Source organism: Chionomys nivalis, chromosome 6 (genome assembly GCF_950005125.1).
Source record: "Chionomys nivalis chromosome 6, mChiNiv1.1, whole genome shotgun sequence".
NCBI classification, from domain to species: Eukaryota; Metazoa; Chordata; class Mammalia; order Rodentia; family Cricetidae; genus Chionomys; species Chionomys nivalis.
This window is the reverse complement of record NC_080091.1, coordinates 4,082,246-4,102,036: the sequence shown is the minus strand read 5'-3', so window position 1 is coordinate 4,102,036 and position 19,791 is coordinate 4,082,246. Positions and strand designations below refer to the sequence as shown.

At 51.4% G+C, this 19,791-nt stretch overlaps 1 protein-coding gene across 2 annotated transcripts; it reads left to right on the top strand.

Annotated features, from left to right (window-relative positions):
• Positions 1–544: 544 nt before the first annotated feature.
• Spmap2 (sperm microtubule associated protein 2) lies at positions 545–9,547 on the top strand. 2 transcript variants are annotated; one of them, XM_057773072.1, is made up of 8 exons: positions 545–840; positions 1,591–1,713; positions 1,969–2,040; positions 2,466–2,527; positions 3,081–3,150; positions 4,036–4,153; positions 6,737–6,896; positions 9,309–9,547. In XM_057773072.1, the coding sequence occupies exons 1-8, from the start codon at positions 545–547 to the stop codon at positions 9,545–9,547; spliced, it is 1,140 nt and encodes a 379-aa protein (XP_057629055.1). The 2 variants fall into 2 exon arrangements, with proteins under 2 accessions (XP_057629055.1, XP_057629056.1); XM_057773073.1 differs by lacking the exon at positions 1,969–2,040.
• The last annotated feature ends 10,244 nt before the right edge of the window (positions 9,548–19,791 follow it).

Sequence of the window (19,791 nt, the reverse complement as noted above, 5' to 3'; positions counted from 1 at the left end):
GAAATATATCTCTATATATCTAGAAAATCTAACTAACATGACTAAAAGCTTGACAATTATTGATGATTATCCATTAACAACCTATATACATTACATTTTTAAATGAACTATACAATCACAATACCTTAATCAAGATTAGAAATATGCATATACATATAACAAAATTGACCTTCAAATCCACACCAATGTAAATTATTCATAACTATATCATATCCCCCTTTAAATGTAAAAGAACATTTATAAACAATATTTGAGAATATGGGTGCAGTTTTTTTCTCTCCAAACAGATTAATACAAGACCCACCTCCATCACTTGGGTTTGAGGCCCGCCTGAGCTATATAGCGAGACCCTGTCACCCCTTGTCCCCCACTCCAAAAGAAAGACATGTATAGTGGAACCCTGAACCACACACCTCAGACTTAACTCCCAGGCTGGATGGAATGGGGCCTCAGAATCCATGGGTGGGCATTCTGTTACTGTGACAACCACATATCCATTTGGGTGTTGAAGGAGTGGGGTTAAAGGGTTAGGAGGACCAAGCACATGGGGGAACTTGGTGAACACAGAGCCAGTTTGCTCAACAACCCTGTCCCGGAGGCCAAGACTTCGGAGGGGTCAGAGCGTGGGCAGAACAATGGCGGTCTGGACAATGGCAGTTTGGGCCCCCAGAGCACGTCATTTGACAGCCACTGGCTCCAGGGCTCCCAGGCCACCTCAGGGCTAGCCTCAGAAGACCCGGAGGAAGAGATTCCCCAGGAAGAGGTGGCCGGGGAAGAGCTAGCTGAGGCTCCCGATCCGGATGGTAGTCGAGAGCTGGAGGTGGAAGTAGTTGAAATGAGGTGGGTGTTGGGAGCAGGAGGAGGCACGCACTGACACACCAGGCCACCCTGGCCATCTTATTGTCCTTCCCCCCAGAGTCCCCAGCTCCCCCCGAGGCCGGGGATGCTGTTGGGGTCCAGTATCGCTGCTGAGAGAAGTGAGCGTGACAGCTCCCACATCATGACACAGAGACTTCATATTCGTGACGAATGCTCAGCCTTAGTTTAGGCTTACCCCACCAGCTCTTGTAACTCAGAATTAACCTGTTTCTCGTCATCTATCGCCTCAGCGCTTTCTATTTTCTTTCATTCTGTGTGTCCTGCTTTCCTGAGATGGCAGCTGCCTGCCTGGCTGGCCCCAGGCGTCTCCCTGTCTTTCCCTCTCCTGTTTATTCCCTCTGCCTGCCAGCCCCGCCTATCCCTTTCCTGCCTAGCTGTTTCCTGTTCGACTTTGTATTAGACCAACCAGGGGCCTTGGGCAGGTAAAGCAACACATCTTTCCATGGTTAAACAAATGCATGTAACACCTTTACATACTTAAAGTAATATTCCACAAATAAGTGAGCATTGTGTTCTTCATTCTCTCAATGGCACCAGGAGGTGGGAGCTGGTTTCTTCGAATTCCATGGGCTCAGGGCTCAGTTTTCAGACGTTGTAGAACCTCCAGGCACCAGAGCCAACCAAAGATCCCTGATTGTGGGGGACTGTTCTGTAGTTTCTCCGACACATCAAGGTGGACCAGTAGACCGCTGACACCAAACTCTGTTGCAGCCAGCTGTCCATCACTGAGCGGACTCCCAGCATCTCCACAGCCAAGAGCAGGAAGAAAAAGAAGGCCCGGAGACTGCTGGAGCTGGCAAAACCGAAAACCAACTGGCAATGCCTGAGAGACAGGTGAGGGTTGGGGCCCATGAGGTGCCGAGGCACTGGGAGCCCCAGGCCTCCTGTGCTCTTCTGGAACTTGTCTCCAACCCGTTTCCCCTTCCCCGCATCACCATGGGCAGGGCACCTAGAGAATAAATGGGCCACTGGGGAGGCATCAGGCAGGACACCAAAGGTGGGGTCCTTGGGTGGTAGTAGAGTGAGGAGTCTGGGGGCCAGTGGGGACCCAGAGGCAAAGGCAGGGCCTGGGACCCTGTCTCATCGCAGGAAGGGGTGCTGTTGTAAGGGCTATGCCTGGATTTCCCCACGTAAGAACAGCTTGCAGTTCTGCCTGTATTGGTGAGTTGGGGTGTCCCCTCCCTGTGTCACCTGTCCATGTCAGGGACATGCCAGGCCCCAGGGTTACACCCGAGCTGCCTTTTCTCCAGGGACCAGGTTCTGGGGGTGAAGGGCTCTTGGCTGGGGGCTCCCCTGCTGTGGACTGAGCCTGCTGGCAGTGTCTGTGCCACTGGGGGTCCTAGGTCTCCAAAGGGCACTCGGCCTTCCCACCTGTCTTGGTTGGACCGTGGGCATCTACACAATCTGTTTTCCCTGGTACTCGCTGCCCTCGGTCGGCCTGGCCTCTGTCTCCTCCGGGCCCTCCTTCGGGCTACCCTCCCTGGTTCCCCAGCTTCCGGTTCATTGTTCCAGGACCCCAGGCTTCCTTTCCCCAGCAGGGCGCAGGGCACAAGGCCTCTGCCCTGAGCTGCTCGGCTGTATTCCAGGCCTTCTGTATACTGGACCGAGCGGTTTATCGAGGACACCACCTTGAGCATCACAGTCCCCGGTAGGTCCCGTCTCTTCAGGGCAGCCTGGGTGTCCTCTGCCTGGCCTGGGACCACCTGTGTCATCTCCCCAGTCCTCCTCCACCTCCCTGAGTGGTTCGAATCCTGTAGACACATCACAGGGCATGGGGCTCCGGGCAGTTTCCTGGACAAATCTGGGCAGGGCTAGTATTTGTTTCTCAGAGTCCCACCTTCCCCCCCAAATGGGATTCATCTTCTTTGAAATCATGGACTCCTAACAAGAGCTCCTATGTGGATGAGCGTAGCAAGCAGGGTCTCTCTTGGGGCTCCAGATTCAGTCACAACCCACAAGCCCTAGAAATCCTAGGCCAGCCAGCACTAACTTCCAACAAAAACCCAGTTTCTGAGCCTCTTGTGCTCAGCCCTGGACAGGAAGAAGCTATAGTCCCGGTGTCCTGTTGTCCACTGTATTATGTATGCCTGTCCTCCCTATGAGAGGGTGTCTGTGGACACCCATGTCTATGGCCTGGACCGGTGGAGGGTGCTTCCCACTGAGGCCCAGTGTAACCATGGTGACTGGTCCGTTCTGTTCAGAGGTATCCCGCCGAGTGGAGGAGCTGTCGCGGCCCAAGAGGTTCTACCTGGAATATTACAACAACAACAGGTGAGAGAGGGCAGGCAGACGCCACAGCTCGGAGGCCCTCCTCTTCCTCTCCCAGATGGGCTTTGCATGTCCCACTTATGGGTCTTGATCTCAAGAGCTCCCAGCCAATGTCCCACGGTGGACTGACCTCAGGGGTCACGGGGACAGCACCCATAGGTGATCAACCCAGCCTCGTGTTATTGCTGCTCTTGACTGTAGGCTATAGAGGCGGGACCTGGAGGACAACCATGCTTTCTGAAGCCTGTCCTCAGAGCCACTCAGACAAAGCTCGCTGTCTCTGTGCACAGAGACGATAAATCCCCACTGATGGCTGACGCGAGCCCTGTGCCACCACTGTGGAGTCCTGGGTTTCCATACCTGTGTTTATGCACTGCCCCATTCTGTGGCAGTGCCGTGTTATCATCTGAGCAGGAGGAAGCTTAAGTCCTACTCACCCATGGGGGGCAATGCCCTGGCACTGGAGTGGATTTCAGGGTGAGCCTCTGGCAGCCAATGGGAGAGGTGGCTTAGCAGTCGCAGAAGCCCAGGTCGCAGTGGCATTCTTGTGACAGTGTTTACTCCTGGACAGGGAAGACAGGGACCCGGTTTTACCCTTTGAGCTCAGCCTTTCGGGATAGCTGCAGGACATGTTATGTCTGTGTCTTCATCCCCATCAGGATCCTGATAGGGATGGAGCTGGCCACTCTACCCTCTGGGCTGGATATCTGGGAGAGGCCTGTTTTGACCCTCGCTGGATGTCCTCTGGGAGCCGTCTCCTGCCCCAGTGTCCCCTGGCTCCCACATCCAGGAGCATTCTGAGAATTCTGAGAAAGACCACACACACTGTTAGTCCCTCACGGGGACCCAGAGGCATGGGGTGACGGCAGAATTTGGGGTGCCTTTTAGGACCACACCCATCTGGCCCATCCCTCGATCCACTTTGGAGTACCAGCCTTCTAACCGGGTGAAGCAACTGGCTATTCCTAAGGTCCGCAACAACATCTGGAGCATCGACATGTCTGAGGTAGGTAGCGCTGGCCACACTCCGAGTGGGGGGGGGACAGCGGGGACAGCTGCATTTGGGTGTAGATGAGGGGGACAGGGATGCAGCCTTACGGAGTGGGTGGGTTCACCGCTCATCTGGAAGACTCTGCTCTCCCATATTCTAGCCCTTGAACCTTGTCACCCTCTTCTGCCCTCTGAGCCCCCCCCCCCCAGTCCAAGGCTTTTTAACCACCCCCAGTTAAGCCAGCATCTGGCCTCTGGCTAGGGTGGGGTTCCACTGAGAAGTGACACCACCCAAAGTGATGTGACCAGTCACTCTGTGTGGTCATTTGAACCTGATTTTTAAATAATTTTAAAGCCCAGGTGGGGTTCCCTGGCCAGACAGTCTAGCTGAGTCACTGAGCCCCAGTTTTAGTGAGAGACCCTGTCTCCAAAACCAAAAACATGTCAGGCATGGTGGTGGTTCGAGCCTTTAATCCCAGCCCTGCAGAGGTAGGAGGAGGCAGGAGGAAGCAGGTGGATTTCTGTGAGTTCAGATCTAGCCTGGACTACATAGTGAATTCTAGGACAGTCAGGGCTATGTAGAAACCCCGTCTCAAAAACAAAAACAAAAACAAACACACACACCCCCACCCCCACCCCCGCCAAACAAAAGCAAACTAAATTCCCTGCTTATCTCAGAGATGACTTTTGAACTTGGTTTTCCTTTGGATCCAAGTGAGAAGACGGTTCTTCGAACCCACTGCCTCCTGTCCCTGCCCTCACACTCCCACCTCCTTCCTGCTGGGTCCTGCATTCAGGTCACTTCCCGTGCCTCAGGGTTGCAATCCCCTCAGGCCTCTGTGGTCACCAGGACCCTCTGAAGAGCAGGTTCCGGGGCCTGGAGTTGAGGCCTCACGGGAGACTTTCTGTCCTTCTCAAGTGCTCCCTCTGAAACAGGTGAGGGTCTAGCCTCAGCCAAGTCCTTCTGTCCTTCTCAAGCGGCTCCCTCTGAAACAGGTGAGGGTCTAGCCTCAGCCAAGTCCTCTGTCCTTCTCAAGTGGTTCCCTCTGAAACAGGTGAGGGTCTAGCCTCAGCCAAGTCCTTCTGTCCTTCTCAAGCGCTCCCTCTGAAACAGGTGAGAGTCTAGCCTCAGCCAAGTCCTTCTGTCCTTCTCAAGCACTCCCTCTGAAACAGGTGAGGGTCTAGCCTCAGCCAAGTCCTTCTGTCCTTCTCAAGCGCTCCCTCTGAAACAGGTGAGGGTCTAGCCTCAGCCAAGCCCAGACTTTGCCCAGAACAATACTGGTCCTACACAAGGCCCACCTTGTGTGTGTCTTGTTCCTGTGCTCCCTGGCCTGGTCTCTCTGGGGACTCCTGTCACGATCCATCTGTCGTCCAGAAACCAGCTCGCCAGGGCTAGCACCGCGTCTTCCTGCATGCGTCGGCTCTTGCAGAGCTCAGCAAGTCCCGCTAGTATCACGTGTGTGCTAGTATATCCAGTCCGTGTGTCAGCAACATACATGCAGGCTTCCCTCTGGGCCTCTGAGAGTGTCAGTGGGGAAGACTCAGGCTGGGGAATGCAGCAACTTTTCAAGGGTGGGTGTTGAGCCACAGCCACGGATCTAATGCTGAGGCCGTGGACAGTGGGCTCAGTTGTTGTTAGCCCTGGCTGCTCTTCCGGAGGACCCGGGCCCCACTCACAGCACACCCCTGTGCTGACTCCAGTTCCGGAGGATTTGGCACCCTCTTCTGGCTACTGAAGGCAGCATACACATGTGATGCACAGACTCAAATACACATACAAATTATAAAAATATATTTTTTTTAATTTTCGAGACAGGGTATCTCCGTAGTCCTGGAACTAGCTCTTGTCGACCAGGCTGGCCTCGAACTCACAGAGATCCGCCTGCCTCTGCCTCCCGAGTGCTGGGATTAAAGGCGTGCGCCACCACTGCCCGGCTTATAAAAATATTTTTTAAAAAAGAACATACCGTAGGGGAATATATCTTTTGGCTTGCTTCCCTTTCCTTCCTCAGTAGCACCTCCACGTCCTCCCGCCTCCGCCTCAGCAGCCCCTGTGTAGCCTCCCCGTTCCAGGTGAACTCAGCATTGCTACCCGCTGGCTTTGCATGTGTGTTACGCATTGATGCCAGAGCTGCGAGGTTCACTCTGAGTCACAGGAAGCAGTGTAGAGTTGCTCTCCTGCTCTGGTGTCTGGAGTCTCTGCGACCACACTGTCACTGTCCAGCGATAGCCTGTTTTCTCTCTGTTTATTATTTGTTTATTTTATTCATTTTGAGACAGGGTTTCATTCTGTACGCCAGCCTGGCCTCGGACTCACAGAGATCTGTCTGTCTCTGCCTCCCCAATGCCAGACTAAAGGCATGTGCTGCCATGCTGGGCTATTATTATAGTATTTCTGGTATTTCGCTTGATGATTTCCTTCTCTGAGTCAGCTGAGAGCACTGTTATTTTGTCCCCGGAGGGGTTCTTTGTGTACTAAGGCCATTAATCCTTGTTGACCACATTGCGAACCTCACTTCTCCCCAGGAGAAGGGCTCTCCTGCTCCACAGACTTGAGAAATCGTGTCTGCTTCACTCTTCCCCCTGGTCCTGTTTCCAGGTTTCCCAGGTGTCCAGAGCAGCCCAGATGGCAGTCCCCACCCCACGGACCCTTAGCCTGGCAAAGCCCAGGCCCCCAGCCATCCTCATGGAAGAGTGGGACCCTATGCCGAAACCCAAGCCTTATGTGTCTGACTATAACCGTCTCCTCCAGCTGGCAAGTGAGTGGCTGCCCTCCTGCTGTGGGGTGGCAGAGGGGGGTAGAGGCCTGCACTTGCCAAAGCTGTGCCTTCCTTGGGCTGCATCCCCCGCATCTGTAGACTGATTGTCTGAAACCTGGCAACTATCAGAGGGTACAGCAGGCAAAGTGGGCACAGGGCATGAGGTTGAGGGCAGGCACCTGGCAGCCAGGCTGAGCTGGGAGGGCTGGTTTGAAAGAATTATTTGTTTGATTCCCTTCTGTGTGAAAGTCGAATAGCCATTCACCAGCGGCAAAAGTAATGCGTACTGTTCACAGGAAAAATGAAAGAGCCGAAAGAAGAAAGTGAAAATAACATTTAGCGCCACGGCTTAGAGGCCACACACAATGCAGACCCCGTGTGGGCTGGTTCATGCACCTCTTCCAGGCTATCCCCCACTCTCATACTGACCAGTGGGCTTTGGTGACCGTCACTGGATACCTTGCGTGTTGTTGGCCTCAGGACTCCCCTTCCTGTGTCGTTCCTGCACCCTGTCCACCTCAGACGCGGAACCCTGGCAGTCTGCGTGCTTTCTGCACGTGGCGTGGTCTGTGCTGCCCTGGGCCTGCGCCTGCATAGCTGGGGGCTTCCCCACCTTCTCCCCAGCTGCCTCTGTCCGGGGTTCTGGTTACAGTTTGGAGGTCTCTTTATGGAGGACGGTGACGCCCTGAGGTGATGCCTTCCGATCCACTTGTCCTTTTACACTTTGCCTGTGGGGTTTTCTGTTTGTTCACTTGTTTGTTCTCTCAACAGCAGATGGGGAGGGGTGAGGCCGAGGTGGCGTGAACATGTGTGAGCGTGCGTGTCTTTGTGTGTGTGTTCCCTCTCACCCAGGCCTTACTGTGTACGCTGTGGGCTAGGGTTTTGCTGCCCAACACCCAGTGCCCAGTCCAAAGGACTGTGACCAGCACTTCCTGGCGCTGAGCTTGCCGGGCGCTCCCTCTGCTGCTGACAAGTGGGGTGTGCTGAGCGATGTGTAGGAGCGTGCACCCAGTCCTGCTTCCATCAGTCCTGCCAGAGCCGGAGGGGGCGGGGCTCTTCCCCGCTGTCACTCCGTGCTTCACAGAGTTTTAACGCCCAGAAGTCGGGGTTAGAGAGATGGCCCAGTGGCTGAGAGCATTGGCTGCTCTTCCAGCGGACCGGGGATTCGATCCCCCCCAGCCCCCATGTGGCAGCTCAAAACCAGCAGTAACTCCAGCTCCAGGGAACCCGACACCCTCTTCTGACCTCTGAGGGCACAGGGCACCCACAGATGTGCATATGGGCAAAAGCATTCATACATATTAAACAATAAAATTGTTCTGGAGCAGAGATAAGCTCAGGCGTTACCATTGCTGAAAGCTTAGGTGCCCTGAGTCCAGGGAGGGTCAAGTCTCCTGCCTTGGGGCCGCCGGGTCCCAGATGCCGGCTCAGTTCTACCCCAGGACCTTTGCTCGTAGAGCTTTGATCCAACCTGAGGTCCTTCTGGGTTTTGAGGACTTGCCTTATGTTAGCTGTTTACCCCTGCGGTTTGAGGGCACAGCCCCCGGGTTGGTGCCCCCACATTCAGGGTGTTCTTTCCTGGCTCTGTGAGAAAGGCTCTTGTAGACATGCCCAGAGGCATGTTTCCATGGTGATTCTCCATCATAGGGTTCCAGGTCTCTCCCCAGGGCCTCTGTGCAGTAGGGCTGTTGACCCTGGTGTGTGTGGGTGGGTGGAGGGCTCGTCCATCTTCACCGGGCCCAGGCAGACAGGGACTTGATGGAGGCTGCGGCTGCTGTTCTGGGAGGATGGGACTGTGAGAGGGGCTGGCCAGGAAGAGGCCCATGGCCGCCGGCCAGGGAGAAGCCCTGTAGTCGTCTACCCCATCTCATGGTGATGCCAAAGGCGTAGAACACAGAGACCAGGGTCGCCTTCTTTCCACCACTGCCACCAGGTCCAGGTGGAGAAGGACCCACGTTCTCCCTGGTGCCTGTGTCTCCTTTCTGAGCGCCACGACCAACTAAAACATCTTCACAATTCACCCTCTTAAAAGATGGTTTTCGATATATTCACCAAGTTGTCCAATTATCACCTATCCGGTTCTAGAACATTCTTTCACCACAAAAGAAAACCTTGTCCTCTTGAGCAGTCTCCTGCACCCCCGAATCCACCTCCTCTTTTGGGTTTCCCTGTCACGGACTCCTGTGCTATCGTGTGGTTTGTGTCTGGTCCTCTCACAGCCGCTCACGCGACTGTCTCCCAGCCTCGGTTCTGGTCATGGCTGTGTGTGTGCACGTGCGTGCCGTGTGCTCCGAGTGACACTGTGAGCGTGGCCCACAGGATTCTGTCACTCATTTCCTGGTGGGCAGACCCAGCTTGGAGCTTTGTTTGAGAAGGCTGAGCCTGGCCTTGTTCCTCTCTTCTGCTCTCCAGCTCCCAAGGCTCTGTCAGAGAAGTGTGTTCCTGACCGCAGCCCTCAGTGGGAGGTCCTGGAAGCCACCAAGAGAGCAGTGGCCAGTTCACGGATCCTCTCCCTGGCCCAGCCTAAGATCCGCAAGGACCTCAACGAGGGCTACAATCCGTACTACATCTCTCCAGCCTCTCTGGTGGCCCAGGCGTCTCCTCGCATTTATGAGCTAGCCACCCCCAAATTCATCACCAAGAAAGTGTGACAGCCAGGCCCGACCTCCGGCCCACCCCCAGTAAACACCCGTGCATCCTCACCTGTGTGCCTGATTTGCTGAGCTTCGTGGCCTGGGCATGGGCGGGCAGGGACGCCTCAGGCCACAACAATAATAACGTTATTTTCACATTCTACCTGCAATGTGCTGCCCTTTTATTTCCCATCTCAAGGGACTCTGAGGCTGGGCCTCAGGCCCTTGCCCCATCTCCCCGACTTTCCCGTCCTGTTGCCTCCCACATACCCACACGGACCTCAAGTTCAGCCCCATGGCATACTGGTTCTCCTCTTATGGGGCTCCTGCCAGCGTCCTGAATTTCACTGTTGAAACTGTCACAGGGTCATGGTGTTTGGAGGGAGGATTGGGAGGCAGTGAGGCTGGGAGGGGCGCACTCTTGGCCACTTCTGCCATCCGAGGGTACGTCACTGCACAAGCTGAAGGCACACAGCAGGACGTGGCTTCCAGGGCTGTCAGAAGCAGACTTCTGTCTGTCAGGTCTTCAGACGTGGCAGCTGGTTATGCAGACATGTGGAACAGGCTCTAGGTTCCCAATGAACCTCCGCGGGGTCTCCCACCTCTCAGGTCCGTGAGAGTTGGATGAAATACAGGTACTTCTTTCTGGTAGATCCGGGAGCACATACTGGTCCCATTGTCCCAGAGTCTCAGGGCCATATTAGCACGAGGCCCTTCCTTCGTCCTCAGGAGCGAGCAGCTCCTGTCTCCCAGTCTCTGCTCCAAGTCTCCTCTTCTCTGAGGACCCCACGGTGACACTTGGTCCATTATGGTCCCCAGTTTAGGGGTGTTTACCTAATCTCGAGGAGAATATTCTAGGATGGGGAACTGCGCAGGAGGACTCTCCCTCATTGTGGAATCTTCCACAGAACCTCCTGGGTGGCTGACTGTGTCACGGCGAGCCAGCTGTCCTGGTCAGGACAGAGAGAGGTCTGCATTATGGCCGTAAGCATCATCTCACAGATCCGGGCTAAGCCTGGTAATCCGACGGTCTTGCTTGTGAGTTCTCGGAAAACATGAACTTTTCTGGTAATTCAGAGGATATGATTGAGCACTTGCTGCCCAGACCTAGACCAAGAGTCAAAAAGTCGGCGTCCAAAATGAGACGATGGGGTGTCTCTGAACGGAGCCCCTCATGTTGGTGGAGGAGGCCATTCTCACAGCACTGGCAGCTGCCAGGCAGAGGTGGTCATCCAGGATAGTGGGGTGGGGGTCCCCATTTCTGCAGTGCTTGGGTAGTGCACTCAGGAACTGGGGAAGGTAGTTGGATGTCTTATGTGGCCCGAATGAGGCTCTACCTCTTCAGAGACAGACCGCGCTCAGCTCTGGTTAGTGACAGGGCGACCAATGTGCCCTTTGAGGCACAGACTGTGTGTGGTTGCTGTCTGTGGTCATGCTCCCCCTTCACAGACGCCTGGGGTCCTGAGCTGGGGGTACTATCTGATCACAGGATGGACAGAGGCCCTGACAAACGGAATGATGGCCATCTCGGGGTGTCAGAAATAGGTTCGTTTGTTTTCTGTCAATGAACTAACCAAAAGGCAGGAAAAAAAATGTTCCAGGAAATCTCGGGAAGTCCCAGAAGAGTCATCATATGATACCTGGGAAATTGGGGTCCCCCTCTTTGGGGTTCCCAGTCTTATTCATAAAAGAATTTAAGAATTGCTACAAATGGCAGTTGGAGGACCATTGATTAGAGTTTCAGACAGAAACTCCAGGGCAGGCAAGCTGAACAAATCAAAGGGGCTTGGAAGGGGCTGCGGGTGTGGGGGAGGTGGGGAGAGAGGTAACAAAGGCTAAACCATCTGAAATAAGGCAGAGAAGAGTGACAGGCGGGCGGCTAAGCTGGACAAAGGTGAAGAAGTTCAGAGCATTAGTTCAGAGGTTGAGGCTCTGGACCAGCATCTGGAAGAAAAAGATACTTAAGGGAACAGGAAACAGATCCTTCCATGTCAGGCCTCAGAACAGCCTCACAGTGGCTCCCAGGGGCTGCACTAGGGGCAGGGAATTTTGAGAGGAAAAGGTCTATTATCTCAAGGTGAATCTGCCTCCTTAGGGGTGGTTCCCTTCTGAGGTTCCCGGCAAGCTCTACTGTCTCTACCTAGAGGTAGATGTCATTCCTTACAGGGGCTCTGTGTCACCAAAGCAGAAGTCATCAGTACGAACACAGAGGAGGCGACCAAGGAAGGGAGGAGAGCGACCCCATTACCTGCTCAGGAACGTTCTGATCTTCTGGCCTGGGCTTTACGGTTTAGTCCAGGCTGACCTTGAACTCAAGGTATCATTCTGTCTGTACTGGAATTCTGTAGACCAGGCTGGCCTCATACTCACAGAGATCTGTCTGCATCTGTCTCCTGAGTGCTGGGATTAAAGATGTATGTCACCATGTCTGGCCTCACTCTAGTTTTGCAAACAGACTTGCCCCAGAGGGCAGCTCTCTGTGTCACTCTCTCTGGGGAAGCCTTAAATGCTGAGGTCATCACGGGCTCTGCCCACTGCCTGGCGGTTCCCTCACCTTACTGCCTCCACTTCCAGAGGCATCCTCTCCCCAGTATGAGTCTCTGTTGGCTTCTGTCTTCATCGAGGCTTCTGCTGCTGTGATGAAGCACCATGGCCAAAAGCAGCTTGTGGAGGAAGGGTTTATTTGGTTCACGCTGGCACTTCACGGTTCATCACGGAAGAAAAGGGCAGGAACTCAAGTAGAGAAGGACCCTGGAGGCAGGAGCTGATGTGGAGACCACAGAGGGGTGCTGCTTACTGGCTTGCTCCCCATGACTTGCTCAGCCTGCTTTCTTATAGAACCCAGGACCACCAGCCCAGGGATGGCACCACTCACAATGGGCTGAGTCCTCTCCCAACTACCACTAATTAAGAAAATGCCCTACAGGGGTGTCTACAGCCTGATCTTTTGGAGGCATTTTCTCAACTGTTGTTCCCTCTTCTCAGATATATCTACCTTGTGTCTAGTTGGCCTAAGAACTGGCCAAGGCTGCTTCCTAGACAGTATGGCCTGCAAAAGGATGGAAAAAGGCTGACTTCCCACACAGGAGCTTTGGGCGGCCAGGCTGTGTCTGGCAGCGACAAGGCACAGTTGTGGGACCTTGTGCTGGTGACTGGGAGAATAATGCAGACACATGGGTGGCTCCTGGATCACAGCACACAGTAGAACAGGCAGTTGTGGGATCTTGTGCTGGTGACTGGGAGAATAATGCAGACACATGGGTTGCCCCTGGATCACAGCACACAGTAGGGCTGTCCTGCCATGCATTCTGAGGGCAGCTCTGACACAGCTGCTCACAGGACTAGGTGCCATCTTGTTTGGGGACATCTTTCCTACTGTGACGCTTCTTGTGACTCAAATGACGGTGCCCCTTCCGAGATTCATTCCTAATGTGACATTATTAAGAGGGCGATTGAGTCTTCATGGGATTAGCACCTTATAAAAGGGTTTGAGGTTGAGGAGGTGGGGGGCTGTTTGTTTGCCCTTCCACCCTCCCACCACGACAAGACACAATGCATGCCCCTTCTGGAGGACCCAGCATTCGAGGTCAGCCACTGGCTAGACTTGCTCCAGTGAGTTTTGGGACCTATCTATCTCCACATCCCCAGAGCTAGCTACAGACATGTGGGTCTGGCTTCTAGATGGCACCAGGGATCCGAACTCGGATCCTCACGCTGCGTGGCAGGCACTTTACTGCACCTTCTCCCCTGCTCTGAGAAATGCATTTCCATGGAAGCAGTCTTTGAGACTGGATCTCCTGACTTCAGCCTTGCAGTGCTAGGATTAACATATGGGCAATATGCCAGTTTTTTTTTTTTTCTGTGACTGTAGCTGGAGTTACAGGCAGTTGTGAGTTGCCATGTAGATGCTGGAAATAGAACCTGGGTCCTCTGGAAGGGTGGTGGTACTCTCACAACTGAGTCACAGCCCCAAGGGTTTTTTTTTTTCTTCTCTATACAAGGTTTCTCTGTGTAGGCCTGGCTGTCCTGGAACTAGCTCTGTAGACCAGGGTGGCCTTGAACTCACAGATCCATCTGCCTCTGCCTCCTGAGTGCTGGGATTAAAGGAGTGCACCACCACTGCCCAGCTCAAGAAGCCAGTTTTAATTTATGTCCTTTATAACCCATTTGTGGCATCACTATTATGGAGAAGGGTCTTGTGGTGGCAAATGAGAATGTGACCTCCACAGGCTCCTCTGTCTGAACAGTTGGTCCCCAATTGCCAGAACTGTCTGGAAAGGATTAGAATGTGTGACCTTGTTGGAGGTTTTAAACACTCACACCGTTCCTCGTTCTGCTCTGCTCCCCTCCCTCCCTCTTCCCCTTCCCCCGCCTGTCCTGGGCTGTGGTTAAGATGCACATTCTTAGTTACCGCTCCAGCACCTTGCCTGCTTGCCTGTTGCCTCCCTGTCATGATGGTCATGGACTCACCCTCTGAACTGTAAGCCCCAATTTGAACACTTTCTTTTGCAAGTTGCCATGGTCATGGTGTTTTGTCATCGCAATTTAAAAGTAATTAAGGTACCTTGCTACACCACCACATTGTTCTTGAACTCTTGGGTTCAAGTGATCCTCCTGCATCTGCTTTAGGAGGCTGCTTGTTTGTTCCCGGCCAGTTAGACCAGAAATAACCACACGGAAACTGTATTCATTAAATCACTGTTAGGCATATTTCTATCTCACTCTTATCTCTTAAATTAACCCATTTCTATTATTTTATATTTTATCACAAGGCCTGTGGCCTACTGGCAAGGTTCTGGCTGGTTCCGGCTAACAGCTTGCGCTTTCTCCTCTGGCGGCTCCATGGCATCTCCTGACTCCCCCTACTCTCTCTATAGATCTCTCCCAGCCTGGCTGTGTTCTGTTAAGCCATTGGCCGAGAGCAGCTTCTTTATTCATTAACCAATAAAAGCAACAAATATACGAAAGACTTTCCACACCATCTCCTCTTTTCTGCTTAAATAAAAAGGAAGGTTTTAACTTTAACATAGCAAAATTACATATAACAAAAACAGGTATTAAGCAAGAATTGCAGTTACAATATTGATATCTACTTTATCTCTTATTATAACTAAGGAAAACTATATCTATTCTTCAACTCCATCAAAGACTCTAGAATGACATAATATTACCTAAGTTAATAGGAAGTGCATTGTAAGCAACTTCCAAAACTCTAGAATCGACAGAGATGTCTTACTGCCTGGACAGTCACCCAAAGTTCTTCTGTAACATTGGGGCATCCATCTTCAGCCTACAGGCCCATAGTATCCGGCAGACTTTTCCATGAAGCAGAAATTTCAAAGACAGTTCTGCCTATATTGGCAGTTTGTCAGTCACTTTCTGTGTCCTGCAGAAAGTCTGGCAGACTGTTTCATAAAACATAAACCCTGAAGATCTGTCTCACCTTTAGGCAAATTTAGCAGTCATTTCTCTGTGGGTCCTGAATGTCCAGTTCGTCAAGCAGTCCAGGCAAGAGCAGTTTCTTGCCCAAATGGCTAACCAACTCCATAAGGAGCCTCTTCAATGCTCTTCATCCTCTTGAAGTAGACTGGTGCTGCCAGGAGCAGATGTGTTTCACTGTCATGAAAAGTCCTAAGTTCTTAAAATGTTTTAAATGCCATATTCTGAAGGTCTCTGAAAGATTTGAAGAATATCTATCTAACTGAAATGTATCTCTATATATCTAAAAAACCTAACTAACATGACTACAAGCTTGACTATTATAGATGACTATCTACTAATCTGCATTTCTTAATTATATATTACATTTTTAAATAAGCCGCACAAACACAATACCTAAATCAAGAGCAGATACACACACGCACACACACACACACAAAATTGACCTTAAATTTGTATCAACAAACCAAGATCCATACCTATGCAAATTTCTATAGCATATCCCCCTTTAAATGTAAACAAACCTTTATAAACAATATTTGGGAATATGGGCATAGTTCTCTCCAAACTGCTTCCTGCTTTTTGTTGGGTGAAGTATATTTGGCGATGTTCATGGTGACCTTTTGGGGGTCTCGCTCCATCAAACCACATTAGTCTGGAATGAATCCACAGGTTCTCATCTTCTGTGGAAACAAAAGCAGAACCTCTTTTCCAAAGCAACAAATCCTTAGACCCAATTTTTGGAATCAAAATACCTTTAAAATATATAGGCTGGTTTAGGTTAGCAGCCCATACAATAAAATGTCTCTCTGTACTTAGCTCCTTCACAGTCAAAAAATTCAAAGAAAACACAATAATATACATAATTCAGATTCTCTGTGTATTTTCCATCTTTACGTGGCTTATTATTACTTTTTTACTTCTTTTAATCTATGACTGTCTGTACTTTGTCTCTTTAAAGACTTTGTTTTACTTTTTAAAAGCCATTTAAACTTCTTTTTAGAACTTCTATACCCCTTTGCTTCTCTCTCCCAAACCTACGTACATTTATCCAACATTGTGACCCATTTAGAGGTCTTTTTTTTAAATCTAAATCTGTCTTTATTGTGTATCTGTATTTTCTGACCAGAAACATCTTAGTTTTTTTTTTTTTTCTTTTTCTTTTTGCTAAGCGAGTATGGCTAGGGCCAACAAGCAAGGCCCTGCCTGTTGGCTCTGCCCAGTCTAACATGGAGGAGGCATGTTCACTGTTTCTGAGGCTGCCTGGTGGGAGCCATCCTCACCACCTCAACTCTAGGAAGCACCGTGCAGCATTTAAACCCTTTTTATCTGAGTAAAAACTAAATCTGCCATGCGGTGCACTGCATGACCTGGAAATATCTCTGTGTAAGGTGGTGGGAATCCGCCATGCTCTCCTGCACGCCTAGCAGACCTGATCCTGCCGCCTGCCCAGGTGGGGAGTGCTGAGCCATGGGCATGGTCTCAGTTTCCTACTGACCCTGAGTGCGCACATAAGCATCAGGACCCTGAGTGGTCAGCCACAAACGTTTCAGACCACATTGGTGCTCCAATTTGTTGTAGGAGGCCGCTTGTACATTCCCAGCCACTTAAACCAGAAATAATCACACAGAAATTGTATTCATTAAATCACTACTTGGCCTATTAGCTTATGCATATTTCTAGCTCACTCTTATCCTTTAAATTAACCCATTTCTATTATTTGATATTTTACCATGAGGCTCGTGGCCTACCGGCAAGGTTCCGGCTAACAGCTTGTGTCTTTCCCCTGTGGCGGCTCCATGGCATCTCCTTGACTCCCCCTACTCTCTCCATAGATCTCTCCCAGCCTGGCTGTGTTCTGTTAAGCCATTGGCCGAGAGCAGCTTCTTTATTCATTAACCAATAAAAGCAACACATGTACAGAATGGGTTCCCACACCATGCCTCTGGCTGCCAAGCAGCCAAGATGTGCACATCTTCCATCTCCATTGTGGTATTCTGTTGGAGCAGCACTGACACATCAAGATAGTCCTCCAGTCTGTTACTTCAAATCTTTAAGAATATGACTCAAGCCATATTATGACATAATGGACTTAGAGACATTATGGGCAGGAGGGACACTAAGATCACCACTGGGGTCAGCGTGGGTGCAGTGGAATGCTGGCCTTCTTCTGAGCCTAACAGCCATCATCACCTTCAGGTTGGGCCTGTTGATTGTCCCTCACAGGAAGGTTGAGGACTGTCATTAGCCCTCCTCTGAGATGCCATTCCTTCCTACACCACCCTCCCATCTGAGTGGCCCCAGTCTGCTCACGGCCTCAGGAGCTGATAGAGTTCACAAGGTGCAGGGGGATTGTCTGAAAAGAGAATCCCATTTACACAGCTATGGGGACATTATCATCATTCCTAGGTAAGACTTTTTCTCTCTCTCTCTCTCTCTTTTTTTTTTTTTTTTTTTTTTTTTTTTGGATTTTCGAGACAGGGTTTCTCTGTGGTTTTGGTGCCTGTCCTGGAACTAGCTCTTGTAGTCCAGGCTGGCCTCGAACTCACAGAGATCCGCCTGCCTGCCTCCCGAGTGCTGGGATTAAAGGCGTGCACCACCACCGCCCGGCTCTGGGTAAGACTTTTGATGGTCCAGCTGCCTTGGGGTCATGCACAACTCTCTGTGAACCCAATACACTCACTGGCTTGCCAAGTTTGGCTTCAGGTAATCACACACAGTCTGTTGTAGGAGCCCTAATGGTGAACCCCTGCTTGTAGAGAGAAGTTTATGTGATACTGGGCCAGAGGGTGAAGGGAGTGGGGCTGTGTGGAGGAACCACGGTGGCAAAGCCTCTGGAGTTACGGATGGTTGGGAGCCGCCATGTGTGTGCTGGGAACTGACTGTGTCCCTGCATCTCTCCATGTGTGTGCTGGGAACTGACTGTGTCCCTGCATCTTTCCATGTGTGTGATGGGAACAGACCGTGTCCCTGCATCTCTCCATGTGTGTGCTGGGAACCAACTGTGTCCCTGCATCTCTCCATGTGTGTGCTGGGAACCAACTGTGTCCCTGCATCTCTCCATGTGTGTGCTGGGAACCGACTCCGTGTCCTCTTCATCTCTCCATGTGTGTGCTGGGAACCGACCGTGTCCCTGCATCTCTCCATGTGTGTGCTGGGAACTGACCGTGTCCCTGCATCTCTCCATGTGTGTGCTGGGAACTGACCATGTCCCTGCATCTCTCCATGTGTGTGCTGGGAACTGACCATGTCCCTGCATCTCTCCATGTGTGTGCAGGGAACTGACCATGTCCCTGCATCTCTCCATGTGTGTGCAGGGAACTGACTGTGTCCCTGCATCTCTCCATGTGTGTGCAGGGAACCGACCGTGTCCCTGGAACCGACCATGTCCCTGCATCTCTCCATGTGTGTGCTGGGAACTGACCATGTCCCTGCATCTCTCCATGTGTGTGCTGGGAACCGACCGTGTCCCTGCATCTCTCCATGTGTGTGCTGGGAACCAACTGTGTCCCTGCATCTCTCCATGTGTGTGCAGGGAACTGACGTGTCCTCTGCATCTCTCCAACCTGTTTTTTTTCAGATTTTTTATTTTCTGTGTATGCATTTGAGTGCATGTATGTGTACCACATCTGTGCAGGTACCCTAGGAAGCCAGGTGACACTGGATTCCCTGGGTCTGGAGTTACAGGTAGGTGTGAGTTGCTATGTAGGTACTAAGGTGTGGGAGCCCATATGTGACTCAGTTTCCATCTGGAGCTCATTCTGACTTATAAGTCATTTGAATTCAATCTTGCCTACTCTGCTTTTTAAAATAACCTTGAGGGCTATGAGAGACTTCTGATTTAGCCCATGAGAAAAGAGCATTCGATCTAGTACACTGCTGGCAACAAACCTCAGGAACAAGATAGAAAGTAAGGTAGCTTCTGAGCAGCAAGCACGTGTTGGAGTGGAGGTTGCTCAGTCAAGGACAGGGACGGTCTTGTGGTTGGTAACTGACTGACTGTGCTATGCTTTGTTCTGCTTTTGTATATAAGCAAGTTCTGAAATAAACTCTGGGCTGTTTGGCTGTTTCGGCATGACCAAACAGATCGCCTGATTCTATCCTGTGTCTTCTGTCTCTGCTTCTTTCATCTGAAATTTCCTCAGCCTTGATGACCCCAACCCAGGAACCCTAGCTGACTTTGTAGGAGTGGGCTCCTACACTAGGGATGGACCTTGGGTGCTCTGTAAGAGTGGCAAGGGGCAACTGAGCTGGTCCCCGGCCCCTCTGGGCAATGTTTCAGCCTATATCCCATGGTGAAGTCATTCTGTCGCCCAGACTGGCCTTGATTTGACAGCAATCCTCCTGCCTCAGCCTTGTCAATGGTGAGATTACAGGTCTGAGTTACCATACCTGGCTTTACTGTGAATTTTCTTTTTTTTTTTTTTTTTTTTAAAAAAGATTTATTTATTTATTATGTATGCAACATTCTGGCTCCATGTATGCCTGCATGCCAGATCTCATCACAGATGGTTGTGAACTACCATGTGGTTGTTGGGAACTGAACTCAAAACCTCTGGAAGAGCAGAGGTGCTCTTAACATCTTTCCAGCCCGTGAATTTTCAAACAAGCATATTCTCTTGCAGATCCATAAGACAGTCGTCAAGTTTGGGAAACTCAACACTGATCCAATCCTTTATATCTAGACTTCAGTTCTGTCCATGAAGTCTGAGAGTCCTGTGTGGCATTTCGCATGTTGTTGATGGAACTGGAAGACGGTCTTCCAGCATCGGCTACAGAACGTTCCTTTTCAAGCTTGGTCTGGAGCCCATGCCTCTGTCAAG